Raw genomic sequence first — 24,322 nt, forward strand, 5'->3', positions numbered from 1 at the left:
TAAGTTTAAGGTGGCCTTGCTCATTCATAAAATGCAAAAGATTGACTCACCTCACTGAATTAACCAGCAACTGCACATTTACAACCCAACTCTCGTGCTTCATTCAGCTAAAAGGGAACTGTTGGATACGCCCTCGATTCACCAGGTGCAGCTTGTAGACTCAACAGAGATACTTTTCTTTGATGCCAGCCCCACGCTATGGAATTCATTACCTTTAGCTTTACAATTAACCAAATGCACACAGACTTTTAAAAAGATGCTAAAGATGCAATTATTTTGACTGGCATTTGATGAAGAGATATAGTTTATTTAATCTTACACAATAAAAAGTCTGGACAGTAATCTGATGTCAGGGAGTTTGTTCAGTTTTCTTGGCATGAACTATATTTTATGACTGTTTATATTTTATTGTTTTATTTTGTATTTTAGGTCTTGTGCAGTGAATAGGCGGCATAGAAATATCTAAAATAAATCAATAAAATCACAATGTAACCTTTATGAACTGTGGTAATAAATCATCTAGTGAAAAAAAGCCACATCAAACAGAATCATAAAGCCCGATTATCTTAGCAAGACGTTCATGCATACATAGGGATTAAAGTGTTATCACTCAAACATAGTTAGTGATACCAACACTTTGTTCCAAAACTATTTAAATGAAAATAGCTCACTCTTTTAAAATCATTGGTCTTCTAAACAATTTTTTTTAGAAAAAAACAATTTTGTATTGCATTTAAAAGTCTTATTGAAAGACAACACTTATTGAGAGAGAGAGAGAGAGAGAGAAAGAATCTACAAAACAGTCATACTATTCAAGTAATTATCTCTCAATAGGAGGGCCATCCAATAGCTCGAGGTGAGGTGTTGGTTGTGTTTAGGGTTTAGGGGCCAGTTTCTCATGTAGAGTGAGACATACGAACAGCACTGTACTCCTTTGTGATGATTTGACGTCATTTGGAGTGAGGAAACCTCACTCCAAATGATGTCAAATCTTCACCAAGGAGTACTGTGCTGTTTGTGCATCTCACTCTACATGAGAAACTGGCCCCTAAACCCTAAACCACCACCAACCTGCCAACACCTCACCTTGAGCTACTAGATGGCCCTCCTATTGAGATATATATAGTTGCACACTGTGAGACCTCCCCAAAGGTATTCTCTCTCGCTCTCTCTCTCAATGGCCAAAATGCAATTCTAAGAATTTATCGCAAATTGTGTTATGGCTATTTTGGGCTTATCGCACAGCCTAAGGCCAGGAAAAAAGGTGTAGTTAAAATTGTGTGACTTTGCCCCTCATTTTCCTAAACCCTGCCCAAACTCCTCCCTGATCCCACTCCTTCCAAAAATTTGCATTCGTGCCATGTGCTACCGTTATTATCACATGCGTTATGGCTTTATTGCGTGTGTTGATGAATGACCCGGAAAATCAGCAAAACTATACAATAATATACAACACCATCAAACACATTCATAAAATCTCTCCAACTCCTAAACCTTCCAACCATTTGTAGCTTAAAGCTTGAATGATAGGGAAGAATGTTGAGTCAAGCTTGATAGGAAAAACCTTAGACTTATTCATGTTTATTTTATATTCAGAAATGGTACCTTATGTATTAATTTATTTAAAAAATGTATTAATTTGTAAAAAAAAACACACTAAGCTGAGCACAGAAATAAATAAAACAACGTAAAAACCTTGGGGAGTGAGGGGCGTATTCAGTAAGCCAGAGAGCAGACATGTTATCTAGCTAAAGTGAGCTGGACAATTTGCTCTGAATATTCAGCGGGATAAATGTCCCACTAAATATCCACAATTACAATTATCTGGCTACCTTTAGCTGGATAACTTTTAAACTTAACCACTATATTTGAATATAGCCAGCTAGGTTAAAAGTTATCCGGCCGCATGTGACTGGATAACTTTCATCTTAACCAGCTACATTCAAAAGAATACAGCCAGCTAAGTGGCAGAGGCTTATGATCTTTTGACAGCCATGCTGGTAGCTTACACTTCCAACTTTAATGTCTTAGAAATGGGGACAAAGTAGCCTTTACCAAGGTACAGGGTAGGTGGGAGAGAAAGGAGTGGTCCCATAATTTGCCCCCACCCCACTTCAGGGATCTCCCAGAATGCAAGGGGCCACTCTTACTCCCAGCTCTTCTTCTCTTACAGTAAACCAGTCCACAAGGCACTGGGGTGCCAGAGTTTGTTCTGGCAGGGAGGAGATAAACCTCCAGGGACCTAGGCTCACAGGCGTGGGGATCCACAGTCAGTCTTTTAGTCTCTTCTTGGTTGCTTCAACAGATGTACTCATGCTTGGGATGTCCTTACTTTAGGATACCTCTGACTCTGAAAAAAGATGCTGGACACTCTGGTGAGGCGTTCATCAAACATTTACCTCAACAAAAAATACTTAGAGGGTTAATATTCAAAATGCGTTCAGCACTATTTAGCCATGTAAATAGGACTTATGCAGCTAAATGGCGGACACACATTCAGCAGCGCAACTTAAGCCATATGAGTTATTTATGCAGCTAAAAAGTTAGTTGCATAAATTGTGGGCATGCAGTGGACGGATCGGGGCAGAATGAATTAGCAGTATAACTTATGCGGCTAACTAGCAATATTCAAGCTTAGCCGCATAACTTATATGGCTAAGTTAGATGTACCATAGAGCAGGTCTAACAGCCTGTATAACCTATACGGATAAGTGTGAATTTATATGCGCATATTCAGCAGCTTAGCTGTGCCGGTGAATAACGAATCTAAGTTAGCTGCATAAATCTATGCATGTCTATGCGGCTAACTTATCGGGCCATTCATCAAAATGCGTGCTTCCCCGGGACAGTGTAGAATGATGCTGTCCTGGCCCGCTCCCTGCCCTATCCCTCCTCGCCCAGCCCCTATCTCTTGGCTCACCCCTTCGAAGAAGCCTGGCCGGGGTTTTACGCATGTGGCCGGGCCCGTTTTAAAATGTGTGCGGCAAGCGCAAGGCCCGGCCATGCGCATAAACCTCGGGTATTACGCGTGTGGACCTTTTATTATCTGGGCTTATATGTGGAGACCCCTAGGTTTCCATTAGCTAAATTGATCTTGGCTTACTCTCTCTTTGGGATTTAGAGTAAGAGAGGGTAGCTTGCAGTCCATCCCCGCAAGCACCTCCACTGAGCCTTGTCCGGATTGGTCAGCGGTGCACTATAAAAGCAGGCTCTGCATGTGGGTTGGTATGGAATTCTGAGATGATATTTTGAGTTGCAGGAATGCTTGCAAAGTTGTTTGTTTTTTTTTCGCCCATCTTTGGACCCCACAGCCTGAAACAGGGAAAGTGGGTTTTGTTTTGGAGCTTTTGGGTTTCAGCTGAAGAAGACTTGGTGGCTGACATTATTTTAGGTGTGCAGCCTGATCAAGAGAAGGAGCAATAAGTAATAAAACAAAACAAAAGTAAGTTGATAGGAAGGGTTTAGGGGGTGGGGAGGAGAGGGGAAGAGGGGGGCAGGGAAGTTCCCTCCCAGTCCGCTCCTTAATTGGAGTGGACTGGAAGGCAACTGGGGGAAGCCCGATTGCGTCACTGCACGTATTAATTGAAAATCCGCACACACACCCCCTGCACACGTATGCTGTTATAAAATCGGCACGTCCATGCGCGCACATGCCGGGAACCACTGAGCAGATGATTTCAATGTATTATCCACTATTACGCCAAGATCTCTTTCCTGGGTTGTAACTCCTAAGATAGAACCTAACATTGTGTAACTACAGCAAGGTATGATATGATATGATACAGACTTTCAGAAACTTGAAAGGTTTTAATGATCCAAAGACAACGACAAACCTTTTCTGTCGGAAAAAAATCAGCAGAACCAGGGGTCACTATTTGAAGCTCCAAGGAGGAAGACTCAGAACCAATGTCAGGAAGTATTTCTTCACGGAGAGGGTGGTGGATGCTTGGAACGCCCTTCCGGAGGAAGTGGTGAAGACCAAAACTGTGAAGGATTTCAAAGGGGCGTGGGATAAACACTGTGGATCCATAAAGTCTAGAGGATGTGAATGAAGAGAAGAGGCATGGGGGTGGCTTGCGGGAATGACGGCTACTACCTGGAGATTAATATCCTTATTCAATAAACATACACATGGTTAATGCGACACCAACATTGCTCTATGCTTCAACGGCAAGAGGAAATGTGGAAAAAAGGATTTGCATCCACAAAAAAGCAGGGGAGTAGCTTGTTTGTTATGGCAGTTACTACCCAGAATCAATTAAGCCTGATATTTCACTTGGAATACATATCCAGCGCAGCTCACTGCTTCAACGGCAGGGGGATGAAGAAAAGAGGATTTATATTCAGACAACAACCAATAAGGACTGAATTGCACAGGCTGGGTAAACAAGCGTGGGAGTAGCTTGCTTATTACGGTGGTTACTACCCCTAAACAATTAGCAAGATACTTCACTTAGATGCAGCACCAGCACTGCTATCTATATTGATGGCGGGGGTGGAAGGGAAATAGAACCAAAAAGTTACTTATAAGGGCCACGAGTAACAGCTAAGTATGAAAAAAATAAGTGTGAAAGCTTGCTGGGCAGATTGGATGGGCCGTTTGGTCTTCTTCTGCCATCATTTCTATGTTTCTATGTGGGTTATTTTTTCCTATATGTATCACTTTGCACTTGTCCACCTTAAATTTCATCTGCCATTTGGAAGCCCAATCTTCCAGTTTCGCAAGAATTTTGAATTTTTTTTTTGTGCTTTTTGAACTGTTTTATTTATTTATACTTTTTTGTATACCACTTCTTCATAGGAAAATATCAAAGCAGTTTCCATAAAAACATACATAATAAAATAAGATATACAGCATACATAATAAAAATAAGTCAAAGTAACTTAAACATAAGGTGATACATTTCTCATAAAAAAGAGAGGTTGCACGAACTCGCATCAGAGCTATAGAAGGGACCTTAATCAAGAGTTAAATGGTTAAATGCCAGGCTGCACAAATAGGTCTTTAGTTTCTTTTTAAATTCTTTAGAACTGGATTCAAGCCTTAAGGAATCAGGAAGAGAATTCCATAATATAGGACCTGCAACCGAGAAGGCGCGCTTTCTTGTTAAATCTAATCTGGCTAGTTTTATAGAGCAGTGGTCCCCAATCCTGTCCTGGGGGCCCACCAGCCTGTACGGTTTTCAGGATATCCACAATGAATATGCATAAGAGAATTTGGATGCACTGCCTCCATATCATGCAAATTCTCTCTCATGCATATTCATTGTGGATATCCGGAAAACCCGACTGGCTGGTGGGCCCCCCAGGACAGGGTTGGGGACCACTATTATAGAGGGTACTTCTAGGTGATTTTTATTTAGTGAACAAAGATGACGAGTTGATTGATAAATACGTAAGCTTGAACATAACCAAATTGATGAAGTATTACAGAGGACATTGTGAATTGTCATAATGATTTTGTATTGGATGCGGAAGGGAAACAGGTATCCAATGTAATGAGGAAAGAATGGACGTTATGTGATCACGACGCTTTGCGTCGACCAAAATGCATGCAGCAGCATTTTGGATCAGTTGAAGGGGGCGGATAGCAGTGGCTGGGAGACTTAGGTATAAAGCATTGCAATAATCAAGGCCTGTAAGAATGAGGGCCTGCAATATGGTTTGGAAATCGTGTGGACATAGGAGCGGTTTGAGGCGCTTTTTAGTAGATGAATCTTGAAGAATGATGTTTTAACCAAAGCAGAAATATTGTGAGACATGGATAAAGTCGGGTCAATGGCGGTACCGAGATTACGGACTCTCGTTGTGATGGGAATGGTGTAATTGTTAAAGTGAAGGTGAGTAGGAGGATGACCTGAGGGCTGTGGGACAGGTGTAATAGTTCAGTTTTCTTGGAACTGTTAATGGTTTGCTATTTTGAACTCAAGCCAAACAAGCCAAACAAGCTCTCCCTTGTCCACAAGGCTTTATACAATCCTGAAATGAACTGGTTCAACGAATCCTTCCGCCTCCACCAATCCAACAGGCCCATCAGACACCAACATCTCGCCTCCATGCCTACCCCCTCTCCCAAACATTACAAACTTACCTCCACGATAGCCCGAGCGCTCTCTATCGCCGGGCCCACCCTTTGGAACACTATGCCTGTCGAATTACGACAAGAAGAATGCACAAAAACATTCAAACGGAAGCTGAAGACCTGGCTCTTCACCAAGGCATACACCTAATTTCCTCTCTTTCCTCTCTCATCCCCACCTACCCTCCTCCCCTTTCCTCACCCCCACCTTTAGGTACTTCCGTGCCCCCCTTCTGTTCAGCCGTCTAACATGCCCCTATCTCTTAGCTCGCTTACTCCTTTAACCCCCCTCCACCCCTCCTTCCCTCTTATCCACCTCCACCCCCTCCCCATCCCATCCCCTCCCCTCCCTCTTCCAACTCTACACAATTGTCCTTCTAGGACATTGCTATTATTTATGAATATTCTGTATATATTGATACTCTATATATATTTGTAAATTTCTGTAAATTTTGTTCATAACGTTTTTTCTGATTATCTCTCGCCCTTATTTCCCCCCCTCTTTTGTTCTCATGTTAACTCGTTTTATCTGTTTGATGTAAATCGCATCCTCATTTGTTTTCATGTTACTTCGTTATATCTGTTCGATGTAAAACGCCTTCCCAGGCGCCAATTTCAGTTACACTGTAAACCGATGTGATATCCCTGATGAACGTCGGTATATAAAATCTTAAATAAAATAAAAAATAAATAAAGCTATCAAAGCCTAGCAGGGAGGTGTCCAGGACCTAGGCCCCAGAAAACAGGGTTTGGAGACAGACTTTGTTTTTTAGGGGGTTTTTTTATTTTAACTGTCAGCTTCTGAACTACGACTATGGATGTTTTGTGGTTAAAGTGGGCCAGAAGTTGCAGAGGATAAGGCTCCAAGCCAGTCTCAGCTTTCACACTGTAACTGTGAGCGTTTGGAGACTAAAAGCAAGCCAGGAGCTGTGCGGGGAGAGGATCAGAGCCGGGTCCAGGGTCCAACCGTTAAAGCTGTAACTGTGGGTGTCAGTTGCCAGAACTGAGCCAGAGGCTGCAGGAGATGGAAGGGAGGAGGGCAACAGAGCAAAGCTCAGCCTTTCAAGTGAAACTGTGAGTGGTTTGTTTTTTGGGGGTTTTTTTGCTGCGCCCAAGGGGTGAAACCCCTGTGGGCATGTCCCAAGTTAGACTTGCTCACTAAGGGGTTGATGTAATAAGCTGAGCTAAGCCATCCGTGTGTTTCTACTTTGATTTTTGCGCTGGTTTTTTGGCGCTATTTTTACTCATGTATGTAACGCCGAAACCCCCCTCCCCCCACAAAAATCGGAGTAAAAACCCACAGTTGGCTTAGCACGGGAGAATGCAAATGCCATGTAAACGAAGCAATTAGCTAATATAATACCGACAATGCAATGCAGAGAACTGCATTAGCAGGAAGACATTTTAGTGCCTGGTTTTTTGTTTTTTTACATGGTTGTTTTAGCTTCAGGGTCAGGGCAGGAGTAAAAGTTAAAACACGTGCCTGAGATACACAAAAACACAGGAATAAGCCACACAAGCTGTAACAAGTCTGCTTGCAATTGAGCGCATACACTGGCCCAGTTCTCCTCATTTGTCCAAAAGTTCGATTTTGTACAGAGCCTGGCACATGTGTTTGATGGGCATTTTCCAGTATGCCGGTGTATCTGAAGCTGAGACAATATTGTAAAATAGTAACATTTTGTGAGTCAGCCAAAGAATAACAGTGGCAGAAGCTCTACAACAAGGAAGAGAGAGGGAACAGACAGAGAGTAGACGGTTTATTGCAGAAGAAGAGAGGAGGGCCCCGAGAGGAGCAGACTCAGCTCAAGCTGTTTGCAGAAGGGCACGCAGGGGTTGCCACAGGCATATGTAGTGCGGATGTATAAACTGAACTCCAGGGCAATTCTTTCTGTTGCGAGCGTGAGCCCCTCTTGCCGTTATGCAACTGACGTAAACTTGGGGGGCCAGGACCCTAAGGTTTGCGCCGACAGCGGGCAAACCAGTATTTTGCACGGGCCAGACTAGGAACGAGTTCATAAATTTGTAATTATGGACAAGGCAAAGTGCAGGCTGAAGGCTGCTGCTGAGGCTGAAGACGAAGACAGACTGAAGACTGTGGCAGAAGACAAGGCAGGCTTTGGCTGAAGATGAGGCAGACTTGGACAAAGGCTGGAGCGCAAGACAGACGTGGAGCTGAAGACGGTGGCAAAGGCTTGAGGCTGAAGACAGATTTGAACGACCTTTGCTGAGGCAAAGAAGAACATCGGGGAGGCCCTTTTATATGGCGAAGAGTCACAACGTCATCCAACGGCGCCATAGTCTTTTTCCACTGCGGGCCCTTTAAGAGAATGATATAGATCCTCTAGCAGAGCGTGAACATGCCATTCCAGGCTTGGTCAAGCGTCTTGGTGTCTTGCATTTTCTTGCCACAGGCTTATTCCAGAACACAGTGGGCTGTGGTGGCTGGTATTGATCAGGCAATGTTTTCAAGGCATATCAGCCAGGTACTAACAGCCATGATAAAACGGGTCAGGCAGTATATCAAATATCCACAGCAGCTCACGGAGTAGCAGGAGATGAAGCACACTTTCTTTGACATAGCTGCCATGCTGAATATAATGGGCACAATTGATTGCACCCATGTCACTCTTTCCCCCCACAAGGGAGAGAAATGGCATACCGTAACAGGAAGCATTTCCACTCCTTGAATCTACAGGTTGTCTGCAGAGCACATATGAAGATCATCAATGTTGTCTCCATCCTTGTGAGGTCGGTGCTAGCCCAAAATTTCACTGAAGGAAAATACTGTGAAGGTTGGTTGCTTGGTCTGGACAGCCGCCCTGGTGTCCACCATCAGTGCTTGAGCTGTTCCATTGTCCTGGGTCCACTGACTGGCAACTGACATCCTTCATGATGCTCTCCCAAATCTTCATTTTCACCATGATGGATGTCTTCTGACCAAAGAGCACAGTGCGCTTTTCAGAGACCTGCCGCACTGAAAAGTCCTTCTCTTCTTCTGAAAAGTACAGATCAGGTAGCATCGACCTTCTTTCTTCAGCCTGGGTGGCCCCACTAACACAACAGCCTCCTTGCTGCACAGCTTGCAAGTGCATAAGCATCTTTCGCCATGCAGCCCTATACGTGCAAGAGTCTCTTAAGTGGCGCGGCTCCCAGCAACAGCCTCTTTTCCATGGTGCAACCCAGCTGACCGGGCCTTTTCTCTTTGGCTGTGCGGCCCCCATAGACAACAGCCTTCTATTTTCCAAACTTGCAACCCAACTGACAAGGGCCTCTTAGCTTTAGCTGCGTGGCCGAAAAGAAGAGGCCCCTGTCAGCTGGGTCACGAGGCAGAAAAGAGAAGGCCGCACGGCACAGCTGACAGTGGCCTCTTCACTTCAGCCATGTGGCCCAGCTGACAGGGGCCTTCTCTTTTCGGCTGCACAGAACCAGGCAATTCAGCTGCTGTGCAGGCTTGGCAGTCATAGCAGCCTTCTCTTCAGTCCAGTGCATTCCTGTCTTGCTTATGCAATACAATAAAAAGCAAGTACGGGAAACTCATAATGACTCAGCATAACTCATGTGTGTAAACCTGAATCTCCAGCCTCTGTTTCAAGTCATTACTAAGGGACAGTAGCTGGACTTTTTCCACAAAGATCTGGATACATGGTGAAGAACTATTCTGTTCAGGGGAGAACAAGGTTTTGTAATAATATTTAAAAACCTCAGAAGTATCTAAAGGGGCATAAGTTAGCCTTACAAAAGATTCTCTAGGTTTACCCACAAAAGTATTTTGTTTCTGCTTTTGAATAAGGCTAGTGAGGAGCCTGTCTGGTTTATCACTATGAGAGAGAGAGAGAGAGACAGACAGAGAGTAGAGATGTGAATCGTGTCCTCGATCGTCTTAACGATCGATTTCGGCTGGGAGGGGGAGGGAATCGTATTGTTGCCGTTTGGGTGTGTAAAGTATCGTGAAATCGTTAAAATCGTGAGCCGGCACACTAAAACCCCCTAAAACCCACCCCCGACCCTTTAAATTAAATCCCCCACCCTCCCGAACCCCCCCCCAAATGCCTTAAATTACCTGGGGGTCCAGCGGCACACTAAAACACGGCACACTAAAACCCCCTAAAACCCACCCCGACTGCAGGAGGTCGTTCAGCGGGGGTCCTTAACCCTCGCTGAACGACCTCCTGCAGTCGATCTCCTGCCGGCGCCATTTTCCGTACGGACAATGGCGCCGGCGTACGGAAAACGATTCGCGGCAGGAAATCGCTCCCGGACCCCCGCTGGACCCCCAGGAACTTTTGGCCAGCTTGGGGGGGCCTCCTGACCCCCACAAGACTTGCCAAAAGTCCAGCGGGGGTCCGGAACGACCTCCTGCGTCGAATCGTTTTGGTCTATGGCCGCCGCCATTTTGCGGCGGCCATTTTGCAAAATGGCGCCGGCTGAAGACTACACGATTTAGTGTGCCGGTTTTCTGCTCTCCCCCTTCCCCCGATTTAGCTACGGACCGCCGCTACGGAGGTAATTTAAGGCTACGGAGGTAATTTAAGCTACGGACCGCTGCTACGGACCCCCAGGTAATTTAAGGCATTTGGGGGGGGGTTCGGGAGGGTGGGGGATTTAATTTAAAGGGTCGGGGTGGGTTTTAGGGGGTTTTAGTGTGCCGTGTTTTAGTGTGCCGCTGGACCCCCAGGTAATTTAAGGCATTTGGGGGGGGTTCGGGAGGGTGGGGGATTTAATTTAAAGGGTCGGGGTGGGTTTTAGTGTGCCGGTTTTCCTGCCCTCCCCCTTCCCCCGATTTACGATTTTTTTGACGATAAATCGGGGGAATTGGTATTGTATCGTGGCCCTAACGATTTTTGACGATTTAAAATATATCAGACGATATTTTAAATCGTCAAAAAATGATTCACATCCCTAACAGAGAGAGACTAGCCTTCATACTAGGTAGGTATTTATACCTCTATATGAGGCCTACCTAGTCACTCAAGGTGAGGTTTAGGTATTAGTGTAGGGGTTAGGGGCCACTTTGACATTCAAAGTGAGACATACGAACAGAACAGTGCTCTCTTGTGAAGATTTGATGACCTTCTGAGTGAGGAAACTCACCCAAAGATGAGATTTGTGCAGTGTTCTCTCAACCTTGCTTGATGGACTCTCTACCTGGGTAACATCAAGCTGAGAGAACATTGCACAAATCTCATCTTTGGTTGAGTTTCTTTCTTGAATATTTATGCTCCTAATACCGATCAATATGCTTTTTTGAGAGTATTAGATACTGTGCTTGAAAATCATGATGAAGGAATGGTAGTATGGGAGGGGGGGTGGATTTTAATTTTGTTCAAAATATTAGACTTATCATATCTCACTATAGGTTAGCATCTTGCAATAAAGTGTGATCAGAACTGGCATCCTTGATGGGACGATGGGGAATAGTAGATATTTGGAGACAACGCTATCCTACATCTAGGTCCTACACGTTCTATTCCACGCCACATGGGACATACTCAAGAATCGATTATTTGTTAATAAATTACTACAGAACAGGGCCCAGGAGGTAGGGATTGGTGACATTAAATGGTCAGACCATGCCCCTGTCTGGGTCTCTCTTCAACTTATGAGTGAGACTCTGGATTAAGATACTGGCACCTGAATGATAGCCTACTTCAGGATGAGGGGACTTGTAAATCCATGGGCGCTAAGCTTAAAGAATTTTTTCAGATGAATACAGACCCCATGGTATCTGCTAGAACTGTATTGGAATGTTCTACAGCTGTGATGAGGGGGAATTTTATAGCCCAGGTTTCTATTCTTAAACAAGAGAAGGAAAAGCGGAAAACAGCTCTGTTAGACAGGTTGTCAACTCTATCTCGTCTTCACAACATCGAAAAATTACTCAGTGCTTTGGCAACTGAATGCCGTTCGAAATTAATTAAGTATTCTAAAATCTAATCAAATATAGTTTATGCTTGAGCGTAGAAAAGAGACTTTCTATGAAGGGAGCAATAAGGCAGGGAGACTCTTAGCACAGAAATTAAAGGTCCAATCTGCTCAGAACAGTACAGTAAAGTTGAAGGATGCTAATGGGAAAATAATAACTACCACGCCTGCTATTAGGGAATGTTTTACCAGTGTCTATTCCTCTTTATATAGTGAGGATGGGAATATAGATAACTCTGGCATTCTAAATTATTTAGAGTCAGTTTCACTGCCATATCTATCAGAGGATGAAATACAATTCTTGAAGCCTATAAGCTTGATGGAAATTTTGCAAGCCATTAAATCTCACCCCAGGAAAAAACTGCATTACCCAACAATCAACATCTCTTAAACATGGGAAATCCCTGGGGGTGAATGGGTTCACAGGAAGTTATTATAAGCAGTTTCACTCTATACTTATAGATCCCCTAATTAAATTCTTTAATAGTATCAGGGACGGAAGCTCTCTACCGCCACACTCGAATATTGTGGGGATCATGATTATTGCTAAACCGGGTAGGGACCCAACCCTGTGTGGTTCATATCTCCCAATTTCTCTAATAAATGTAGATCTTAAGATTTTAGGTAGAGTTCTAGCTTTCAGGATTGGTGCATAGGGACCAGGTTGGCTTCATCCCGCAGCACATTGCGGCTGATAATGTTTGGAAAGTTATAGATATTTTATGGTGGGTTAAAAAGAATAATATCCCTTCTCATCTCCTTTCTATTGATGCTGAAAAAGTGTTTGACACGGTTCACTGGCCATTTCTTTTTTCTACGCTAGAAAAGATACGATTTGAGCCCTTTTTTAAAAATTGAATAAAATAATTATATCGTGATCATCGTGATTGCATTATGTGAATGGGAGATATGGTAGTAGCTTTACTATGGGGAGAGGGTTGCCCTCTCTTGCCACTTTTATTTGCCTTATTTTTGGAACCATTCGCTCACAGAGTCAGATCTGCTGAGGGGATTCACAGTATAAAGAGAGGGGATCTGGACCTTAAAATATCCCTTTTTGCTGACGATATACTATTTATCCTAACCGAGCCCATGCTTTCACTGCAGAATATTGCAAACAAACTTAACCTCTTTAGTGCCGTCTCTGGATCTAAAGTCAATCTAGAGAAATCTGAAATATTGAATGTAACACTATCGGAGAGCGAAGCTAACCTTCTAAATCCATCTTTCCTTTTAAATGGGTGAAAAAATCTATTAAATATTTAGGAATTCAGATTGGTTCTGATGTGCAAGATCTCTTTGCCCTTAATTATGACCCATTAGTGAAAGCTCTGGAGGGAGATCTTCTTAGATAGGCTAGGGAACATTCTTCATGGCTAGGGTGAATCACGATTGTAAAGATGAATAACTTACCGTGTTTTTTGTTATCTATTTATCACTCTACTAATTTTCATTAGCTCAGCTATCCTTCATAAGTGGCAGCAGAAGATTTTTTATTTTATCTGAAGGAGACGTCCTCCGAGGATTTCACCTCTTCTTTTGTATCAGCCGAGAGAGAGGGAAGGGTTGGAGGCACCGAACCTGGAGTGGTATTATGCGGCTGCTCAACTTCGGGCCATCTTAGACATGCATAGAGTCACCTCACCTAAGCAGTGGGTTCAATTGGAACAATAAATGGTAGAAGGGATGCCTTTGAGTGCATTGCCATGGCAGCCACAGGATACTTGGTGCCAGTTGGAGCTCCCATTATCACTGCATACTACATTGAAAGTGTGGTCTAGATGGAAGCCTCAATTAGTGGAGTGGAGAGATTACTTTTATTCTTCTCATCTATTTCATAATAGAATTTTTCCAGCAGGATACCTTAATAAGGCTTTTTTTGGGTTGGCAAACTCTGGGTATAACTCGATTTGAGTTCCCTTATGAATAGTGCAGATTTCAAGTCCAAGTATGACTTGGATGAGCTAGATTTTTTTGTCCTTCTATCAGGTGTGTCATTTTCTTAGGTCATCGGAGATCTCTTCCTCTCTAGCACAAGGGAAACCATCTTTGAGCACTTGTGTGGGGAAGTTGACAGGAAACGAGGTCTGATCTCAAAACTTTATTCTCTTCTGTACGGCCCTGTTGGTCAGCCCTTCCCTCATATTGGGGCTTGGGAGGCAGACTTGGGGAAGAAATTACCATCGGAAATCTGGGACCAGGTGTTCATGTCCGTTCGGAAATGCTCCATCTCAGCAGCGCTACAAGAAAATTGCTATAAATTGCTGGTGAGATGGCAACTCACGCCACACAGACTGCATCGCCGTTATCCCTCCCTTAGTGATCTTTGTTGGAGAGGATGTGGCGAAGTGAGTACTTTTATTCTTGTATGGTGGGGGTGCAAAAAGCTCTTTTTGTTTTGGGCTGCAGTGGTCACATGGCTAGAAGAGATATTAGGAGTAGATTTATGTGACATGGGTTTAATTCTCCTTAACGTTCCGTTTCAATCCCTGGGGAAATTTCAACAGCGATTTTGCCAACAAGTTTTTATAGCAGCTAGATGTGAACTCGCATTGAGTTGGAAAAGCCCTGATGTTCCCGCCATACAAAAAGTATAACAAAGAGTACACTTTTACTGTAGGACGGCATCTATCTCAGCTGCCTTGCATAAACGCAAAGCATCGTATCAAAAAATATGGAGTCCTTTTTTGAAATGGGAGGAATCTTGCCTATAACCAAGTTTGGTTCACTTTGTAATTTTATTTTTATAGCCTCTGTTAATTTTCGGTTATCGGTTTTCCTCTCCGACTGCTACTAGGATTTGGGCACTAGTAACTATCTTGTGTAAATGGAGAAGTAAATTTGATAGCTTGTGTTAGTGCTTATACCTTAATAGTGGGAATAACTTTGCCCATTTTATCAATACTCAGGCGGATCTTTCCTTTTTCCCTTTTTCTCCTTCTCTCCTTTTTCCCTTTTTCTTTTTTTCCCTTCTCTTTTTTCTTTAAATGATGTTGCTATACATAACTACACATGTTAATAGTGCATAATGTTTCTTGCATTCTCTTCAGGATAACTGTGCTACTTTGGGGGTTTTTTGGATTTCATGTGACTCAGCTGGATTGATACTCTTTTGCTGGTATTGACTGCAGGTGGGGGGTGGGGGAGGGGGTCACATTGATTTGTATGAAAACGAGTCATGTCTATACCTTTATTTATTTATTTAATTAATTAATTAATTAATATTTTTTATATACCGACATTTGTTTGCACATCACATCGGTTCACATGGAACTATTGTAACAAGGTAAGAGAATTACATGGAACTGGTAGAATAATAACAATAACAGAATTAATGGAATAACAGGAGAGAGACTAATAATATTAACAAAATTAAATGTAAATCAGCAGAGGGAATATAATACAGAATCCGTAAGTGTCGGTTGCTTCAGAAAAGGCACGAGTTGATCAATGGGAGATAATAAATTAAGGGAGTAAAACACATCTAGGGGTATATGAGCAGATGAGCTAATGGAAATAGGTGTGTAAGGCTCCTAAAAGAATATATGGACAGAGGAGTTAAAGGAAAGAGGGTGTGGAAATATTGAGATAATAAGGGCGGGGAAAATGAGAATAAGAGGGATTATGTAAATGCTTGTTTGAAGAGACAGGTTTTTAGTTGTTTTTTTTTAAATTTCTGGGTGCACTGTTCTTGACACAGATCAGGGGGCATGGAATTCCAGATTGAGGGACCTGAAACGGATAGTGCACATTCCTTTGTGGAGATAAGATGAGTACGTTTAGGAGAGGGTGTGTGTAGGATTCCTTTGTAGGAGGATCTGGTAGGTCTGTTAGCGGTGTGGAATTGTATGGAGTCATAAGCCAGAGCTTGCTCTGGTTGTGTAGGGTTTTATGTATGATTGAGAGCATTTTGTAGATGATTCGGAAAGTGATTGGGAGCCAGTGGAGATCTCTGAGAATAGGGGTGATATGATCTTTTTTGCGGGTATTTGTAAGGATTCTAGCAGCAGAATTTTGTAGCATTTGGAGCGGTTTAACAGTGGCTTTGGGTAGGTCTAGGAGGAGGGTGTTGCAGTAGTCAATTTTGGAAAATATAGTGGCTTGAAGGACTGTGCAGAAGTCAATGAGGTGGAGAAGTGGTCTTAGTTTCTTTAGAGTGTTTAGTTTGTAATAGCATTCTTTCATAGTCGAGCCAATGACTTTTTTTAGGTTTAGGTGGTTATCTATAGTGACGCCTAGGTCTTGTACATGCTGCGAGAAGGTTATTGAGGGGGGATAGGAGTTTATGGTGTTGTGGTGGGGCGAGATGATAATGAGTTCAGTTTTGGAGGTATTAAGTGTGAGGTTAAGATTAGTGAGGATATTGTTAATCGATGAAAAAGCATTTTCCCAAGTTTTGATGGAGTTGGATAGAGAGTCTGTGATGGGGATAAGGATTTGAATGCCGTCCGCGTAAATGAAGTGATTGAGGCCTAAGTCGGAGAGTAGTTGGCAGAGGGGTAGCAGGTAAATATTGAAGAGGATAGAGGAAAGCGAGGAGCCTTGGGGAATGCCTCTGGATAGGTTGATAGCTTTGGATTCACTGTTGCCTATTCTGACCTTGTAGTGTCTGCAGTCCAGGTATGATTCAAACCAGTGCATGGGGGTTCCTGAGATGCCAATTTCAGTGAGACGGTTTAACAGAATGTTGTGGCTTATAGTGTCGAAGGCAGAGGATATGTCTAACAAAACAAGTAAGTATGAATGGCCCTTGTCTAAACCTTTTAGGATGGAGTCTCTGAGACATTAGAAGGGTCTCAGAATTGAAGAATTTGCGAAAGCCAAATTGTGATGGGAAAAGGATATTATGTTTTTCTAGGTGGTCAGAGAGCTGGAGGTTTACTACTTTTTCGAGAACTTTTGCAAGGAAGGGTAGTGTTACAGATAAGCAATTGCACTTTCTTCTAGGACAAGCAGGATGGTAGTCCTCACACATGGGTGAATCCCTAGCTACAGGCCGGACCTGACCCAGCGGAACCAACAGGCACCAAACCAGGTGCCAGCAGGCACAATAACAGAGGTGCTGGTGGTGACTGCGGGGACAGGCTGAACAAAAAACCAGGGGCCCCCGGTGGAAGAGTTGAGTTCACAGCTGAAAAAGGTTGTGCAGGACAGACTGGCCGAATCTGCTATCCCGTTGGCCATCCCTGTGCAGACAATAAAGTGCAGCGAAAGTGTGAAGGGAACTCCATGTTGCAGCTCTGCAGATCCCTCCCAACGGAACTGCATGGAGGTAGGCCTCAGAAATCGCCATGGCCCTTATGGAGTGCGCCGTGGCGGGACTCTCCAGGTGCAGGCCTGCCTGGTCATAGCAGAAAGAGATACAATCTGCTATCCAGGTGGAAACAGTCTGCTTGGTAACAGCCCTGCTCAGCCGGTTGGAGTAAAATGAGATAAACAGCTGGGTGGACAGCCTGTGGCCTGCCGTACAGTCCAGGTAGAAGGCCAGGGCCCTCTTACAATCCAGTGTGTGCAGTGCCCTCTCTCCCAGGCCAGCATGAGGCCGGGGAAAGAAAGTAGGCAGCATATCGGACTGGTTAAGATGGAAATCTGTAAACACCTTGGGCAGAAACGAAGGGTGTGTGCGCAGAACCACCCTGTCATGATAGAATCTAGTGTAGGGTGAATAAGTCACTAAGGTGTGCAGCTCACTGACCCTGCACACCTGATGTGACCGCTATCAAGAAGACCATCTTCCATGTCAAATCTTTGAGAGCGCACGAACGCAGTGGCTCAAATGGCGGTTTCAACAGTTGGACTAGTACCAGGTTCAGGTCCTAAGAGACTGCAGGGTCCTCAGTGGAGGCCGCAGCTGAAGAAGCCTTCGCATGAATTGCCCCATGATAGGCTGCACTGAGATGGGCAAACCAGCCACGTCTTGATGGTACGCACCTATGGCGCTGAGGTGCACTCGCATGGAGTTGGTTTTAAGACCCGCTTCCGAGAGGTGGATAGTTCAGGAGGTGTCAAACGGGGCAAGAGAAGGGATTGCAACTCTTCTGCTCGCACCATATGGTGAACCTCTTCCACTTCAATGCACAAGACTTCCTGTGGACGTCTTCCTGGAAGCCACCAGGAACGGATCACATCCTCCGAAAAAGCCAGGGGTTGCAGGATCAGCCTTTCAACATCCATGCCGTGAGGGACAGGGCACAGAGGTTGGGATGACAAAGTCTGCCCTGATCCTGGGAGAGGAGGTCTGGAGCTGTACCCAGAAGGATCGGGTTCCGCCTAGACAGTTGCCAAAGAAGTGGGAACCATACTTGTCAAGGCCAATGTGCGACGACAAGGATCATGGATCTCTGGTCTTGGCAAAGTTTCAGGAGAGTCTTCAGTACTAATGGAAGACTTCCCCAATGGATTGCAAAGGCATCTGTGGGTGGCATGTCGTCTGACCTGTCTTCAGAGAGCAGTTTCGGGACACTTTTGCGTTGTTGGGGGAGGCGAACAGATCCACATCCATGGTCCCCCAAGGACAGAAGAGGCGATCTACTACCTCCTGTTTCAGGGACTACTTGTGAGGTTGGAAGTTGCGGCTCAGCCAGTCCTCTAGGGCGTTCTCTGCACCTGCCAGGTATACATCCCAGAGAAGCATCCCCTGCGACAGTGCCCAGATCCAGATCTGCACTGCCTCCTGACAAAGGAGGAAGGACCTGGTTCCTCCCTATTTGTTGATATACCACATGGCCATTTGGTTGTTTGTCTGAACGAGGATGACCTTGTTGGCCAAGTGATCCCGGAAGGCCCATAGGGTGTACCGGATCGTCCACAATTCCAAGAGGTTTCTCTGGCACTGCGCCTCCTGTGCAGTCCAGAAATCCTTGGTATGGAGGCCACTGAGGTAGGCTCCCCACCCCAGGTGAGACTCGTCTGTGGTCAGCACAACCTGAGGCAAGGGTGCCCGAAAAAGAATACCACACTCCAGGCTGAGTGGAGACATCCATCAAATCATGGAGGTCCTAAGTGATGGGGACACCCGGAAGCGGACCTGGAAGCCCTTGGTACCCTGTCGCCACTGGGAGCGCAGGGACCACTGGGCTCATCACATATGAAGATGGGCGAAGGGAGTGACATGCACGGCCACGGGCATGGTCCCTAAAAGTTGCAACATGCGCTGTGACAAAATCAGGATGCTCATTTGAATTTCCCTCACCAGGGAAGACAATGCACACACTCTGTCATGTGGCAGGAAGGCCTTGACTTGTGACGCATCCAGGACGGCCCCGATGAAAGCCAGCTGCAACGAGGGGCAGAGGTTTGACTTCGGGTAGTTGATTAAAAACCCCAGATACTCCAGGACCTGAATGGTACTGTGCAGTGCCCTGGCCTACATTTTGCTCTGCACCAGCCATTCGTCCAGGTATGGAAACACCTGGACTCCGAGCTGGTGCAGATAAGCCCCCACCATGGCGAGACATTTTGTGAATACCCATGTCGCAGAGGCAAGGCCAAATAGGAGCACGCGGTACTGAAAATTATTAAGCGCCACGCCATTTTTTATGATGCTTATATATCCAGGGATACAAGAACACTTAGAATTTTTTATAAAGCATAATTTTTGTATTGATCGATATAAGTATTCTTGGGAGATGCTGAAGCCATGTCTCTGACAAACTGACCACGGGCATCTCAAGTGATCCTTCTTTTATAGATAACATACAATATCATGGAAGATTCTAGAGTGCATGACTACCTCAAGGATAATTTACATAGGTTGTCATGTCAACAGCATGATAAGATCATTCCTAAACTGCCTTGTTTACTTCTCCCAGGTGGGGCCCATTTACCATCACTCTCTAGATAATCCTTTGTTCTGTTAGAATCTTGCTGGTCAGGGTAATTAACACATCTGTGGCTGTGTTATAGAAACCCCTGAGAAAGAATGCTCCATTGTGACTGTATAGCCTGAAGTTTCCAACTGTTTCCTTCTAGTTTGTGTGACCCTATGATTAGGCATCACCTTATGGAGCCAGCTTGACTGCCTGTCCAGATGTCCTGGGAATTCTGCAAGTCATGCTCAATAAGTCACTTAGAGTTCATACAGCCAATGCAGGCTAAAAAAACAGAGAATTCTGGGGCATTTGCCTTTCTCCATGTTGGTTTTCTGTTCAGGCACACTCCTCAAAATGTTGAAGCCCCACCACAAAGCGAAGATACCTCCTGTAACTTGGGAGGATCACATTGTGTGCGTACGTATCCTTAAGGTTGCGGGAGCAAAGCCAGTCCTCTTGGCTCAACAGGGGAATAATGGTGCTCAAGGATACCATCTCGAATTTTTCCTTTTTCAGGAATCTGTTCAAGGCTCGCAAATCCAGAATGGGTCGATGGCCTCCTCTGTTATGCTCCTGCCCACGGACCTCATCCTGCGGTCAGGCCCTCCATTCACTGACTACTGGCCCGACGCCTCAGGACTCCCTTGAGGCAGCCTATGCCATCCTGGCTCACTGCTGCCGCCTCCGTGCGGTCCAACGCTGCCCTGTGTGGCAGGAGGGGCCGCTTCCGTTCCTCTTCGTGGCAGGAGCCGCTGCCGGCATTTATCTTTGCGGCCCTAGTGCCACTTCCTCTCTTCTTCACGGCAGGAAGCCTCCTCCAGTCTGGCTTCCTTTGCGGCAAGATGCCGCCACAGGCCTCTGCTCTCCCTGGACTCCTTAGGTGCGGGAGCGCACCTCTTCTTATGTATTCAAAGGGCCAGCAGCAGGAAAAGCCCCGAGGCCCCCAACAGATGACATCATCAGTCTTCGCCTGGATCAGCCCTATAAAAGGGCTCTGCTTCTTTCTCTCAGGGCCTTCGGATCCAGTCTTCACAGTGTCTGTGGTGTTCCTTCCAGTCCAGGTCCTCCGTGGCCTTCCTCTGCCTTGATGGATTTTCGTTCCATGTTCTTCGTGTTCCTGGTTTCCTTCATCTTGATGTTCCTGGTCTTGTCCCTTGTCAGAGTTCCCTCATCACTTGTTTCTTGTTCCTGATGTTCCAGATGTCCTGCTGTCAAGTCGTCCTGATGTTCCATGTCCAGATGTCCTGATGTTGCTGATGTCTGATGTTTCAGCCCTGTATCCATCTTCCTTGACTCCAGCTCTTCATCCAGTTCCCAGGTTCCTTGTCTGTTCACCTTTCCTGGTGTGCCATCATTGTGGTCCGTGACCAGCCCATGGGGGGGCTGTGTAGGGTGCCTCATGGTACAAGGCCAACTTTTTCATCTGCAGCGCAAGCCTCCGGAAGACTCCTGTTTTTAATGCCAGCTTCTGAATCCTGAGTCTTGAATCCTGTCCCTCATCAGGGCGTTCCTTGTACCTGCTTCCATCCATGCCTAAGACTCTGCCAGAACACGCGGAGGTCCACGACCAGCCACAGGAGGCTGTGTAGGGCGTGCCTCAGTGCAGGCCTCTCCTGAATCTTCGTCATGTCCTGGCCTCATCTGGAGTCTGCTTTGCTTTCGGCATGGTCCTCGACCAGTCGTGGGCGGCTGTGTAGGGCACGCTGCAATGCAGTACTCACCCAGTACTTTCTCCTGAATCCTTGCCGAGTCTTCTGAATAACTTGAAACCTTGTCTGAGTCTCAGAGTATTCTGGTCTTCGTCTGAGTCCTCCAAGTTTCCTAGTCTACGTCTGAGTCCTCCGAGTATCCTAGTCTAAGTCTGAGTCCTCCGAGTACCCTGAGTCTACGCCTGAGTCTTCTGTACCCTGAGTCCTCGATTCCAAGTTCCATGTCTTGTCTTGTTCCTGTCCTCAGCTTCCGTCTTGTCTCATGCACTTGTCATTCCCAAGCAGCGGGTCCAGAAGGGCTATCGAGAGGCCAGAGGGCTACTTCTGAGACCAGCATTGCGTTGCTGGGTCTCATTGGTGCTGAGCCTGCCTTGTTCCAGTCCAGACACTCCTTGCCTTGTCTTCAGTCCAGTCTCATTCCTGCTCCACCCATGCTTGTACTCACTTACCTCTCATGGTGTGTCTTGACGCTTCTCTCTGAGCCGCGCTGTGACCCAAGGGCTCACAATCTCCCTCGAGAAAGTGACCACTCTTCCGCGACTCGCAACACCCTGTTTTCTTTGGAATCAGAAAATAACAGGAGTAAAACCCAAGACCCTGCTGTCCCTGAGGAACTGGTTCCACCGCCCTGGCTTGGAGAAGGGCCAAAAGTTCCTCTTGAAGCAGCTCTGGATGCAAAACGGGACCCCACTGTGGACTCGGTGGAAAATCTGGTGGAGTGCCCATGAGATTCAGCCAATAACCCCGCCTGATGACATTGGTCCGATGTCACGGTCGGCCACTGGTCCCCTGACCGGGGGGGGGGGGGGGGGAGCAGGTCCCCTAGCACCGGAAGAGATGACTGGCATATGCTCCCTCGCCATCAAAATCTTGTAGTGGGACTGGTCTGGGGGCTGGCTGTGGACATGGGCCTCGCTGCTGGCAGGATCTGCCCCTGGTGCTCACTTGCTGCGGCCTGGAAGAGGGGGCCAGAGGGAAGTACTTTCTAGGCCTATAGAAAGGTCCCTTGGTCCCGGATGGATTGACCACTTGGAAGAGATTGATGAGGATGAGCGTCTGGCAGGCAAGTGCTGGAGGGTCTCATGGTGGTTCTTTAACTGTGCGACCACCTCCTTGACTTCATCACTGAAAAGATTATCCCCAGTGCAAGGCAAGTCAGCCAGCCGGTCCTGGACCTCAGGACAAAGGTCTGAAACCCTAAGCCAGGTTAGATGATGGGCAGAAATACTTGCTGCCGCTACACACCCTGCCATCTCAAAGACATCATAGGTAGCACGCACCTCGTGCTTACCACATTCAAAGCCCTGCTGGACAAGGGCCATGAGGGTTTCCTGGGGCTGCTGCGGCAGACCGTCCGCCACCTCCTGGACTTGTTTCCAGAGGTTGTGGATATACTGGGTCATGTACAAGAGATAGGAGGCGATCTGGGCTATTAGCATAGATCCCTGATATACCCTCCATCCCATGGTGTCCAATGCTGGTTGCTTTACCTAGAAGGGTTGAAGCAAGGGTTTTTGATCACTTTGCCTTCTTGAGCACCGACTCAACCACCACTGGTGGGGGAGCTGATGCTTTTCGAAGCCTACAGTCTGCTGTACTAGGTACACCCCATCGACCTTCCGATTAACCGGGGCAACGGAGAGGGGGTGTCCCCATAACTGGAGAAGCAGGCCCCGAAAGATCTCATGCACTGGCACCGCTTCAACCTCCTTCGGGCCGTCGACAAACTGGAGGATCTCGAGCATTTTATGGTGGGCATCCTCTTCCATCATAAGCTGGAAGGGGATAGCTTTGGCCATCGCTCGGACGAACCCAGTGAAGGTCAAGTCCTCCAGTCAACGCTACCATTCCTCTGAAGGGGAAGGATCTGACACAAAGTCATTGGAGTCCACCAATCAGGTGTCAGAGGTATCCTGGCCTCAGGGTTCATAAGGTCCCTTGGGCGCTTCGAGACCACCTGGAGAGGAGGGGCATGGAGCCCCAGGCATGGCCTTAGGTGTAGGTGCCAGAAGACTTGGGGTAATCATGGGGCCCAGAGGGTTAGGCCCTTGCCCCGGGGGCACCGAGCATGGCGCTGAGGGACCTTGAGTGCAGATGGCACCAATGGCCCTTCATCGGCCCTGCACTTTTGAGCCCTGTGGGACACCGAGGAATCGCAAGGCACTGGCATCAACTAGGTTGGAAGGACACAGAGGAGGACATCGAGGCAGTCCAACAATGGTTCCAGCCTGGTCACTGCAGTCGGCATCGGTGCAGGCACCAGCATCGGTGCAGGAGCCAGCCTCGAAGGCATTGGCGAAGGCACTGGAATCAGGGAAGGCACCGGTATCGATGGGGCCACCGGCTCCCGCTTGCGCAAAGCATGCTCCACTGCCAGGTGCACCCGACACTCTAACTCTGCCTCGAAGGCCTCCAACGATAGCGGAGCCCCAAGGAGGGTCGATGTCTGGCATCTGAATCAGTGCAGATGCCCTGGACCACTGACATTGAGGGAGGATGGGGCCTTCACATGTCTAGGCTGCTTATGCGGCAAGGCGACAAGCGCCATGGTCCTCACCAGTCCAATCCGTGCTTGAATGGGGATCGGTGCCAATGTTTGCAGGATCTCCCACAGTGCTTGGCCCAGTCTTTCCCGAGTGCCAAGGACAATGACATAGTCTGGGAGCACTGGGGGCATCGGCAGAAGCCCAAGGCAGCCATGAGGCACACAGAGACCGCGAATACATGATGACCGGCGGATATGAGAGAAGAAAAAATTACTCACCAACTGAGAAGAACCCGAGAAGACCGAAGAGAGA

At 46.4% G+C, this 24,322-nt stretch overlaps 1 protein-coding gene across 2 annotated transcripts in view; it reads left to right on the forward strand.

Annotated features, from left to right (window-relative positions):
* The first annotated feature begins 6,802 nt into the window (after window positions 1-6,802).
* ENPP7 (ectonucleotide pyrophosphatase/phosphodiesterase 7) overlaps window positions 6,803-24,322 on the forward strand; it is a 107,652-nt gene continuing 90,132 nt past the window's right edge. For both annotated transcript variants that reach the window (XM_029599171.1, XM_029599174.1), the window contains exon 1: window positions 6,803-7,153. In XM_029599171.1, the coding sequence (XP_029455031.1) occupies window positions 7,104-7,153 (50 nt within the window). In that variant the 5' untranslated portion in view covers window positions 6,803-7,103. The remainder of the gene's footprint in view (window positions 7,154-24,322) is intronic.

Source organism: Rhinatrema bivittatum, chromosome 4 (genome assembly GCF_901001135.1).
Source record: "Rhinatrema bivittatum chromosome 4, aRhiBiv1.1, whole genome shotgun sequence".
Taxonomy (NCBI): Eukaryota; Metazoa; Chordata; class Amphibia; order Gymnophiona; family Rhinatrematidae; genus Rhinatrema; species Rhinatrema bivittatum.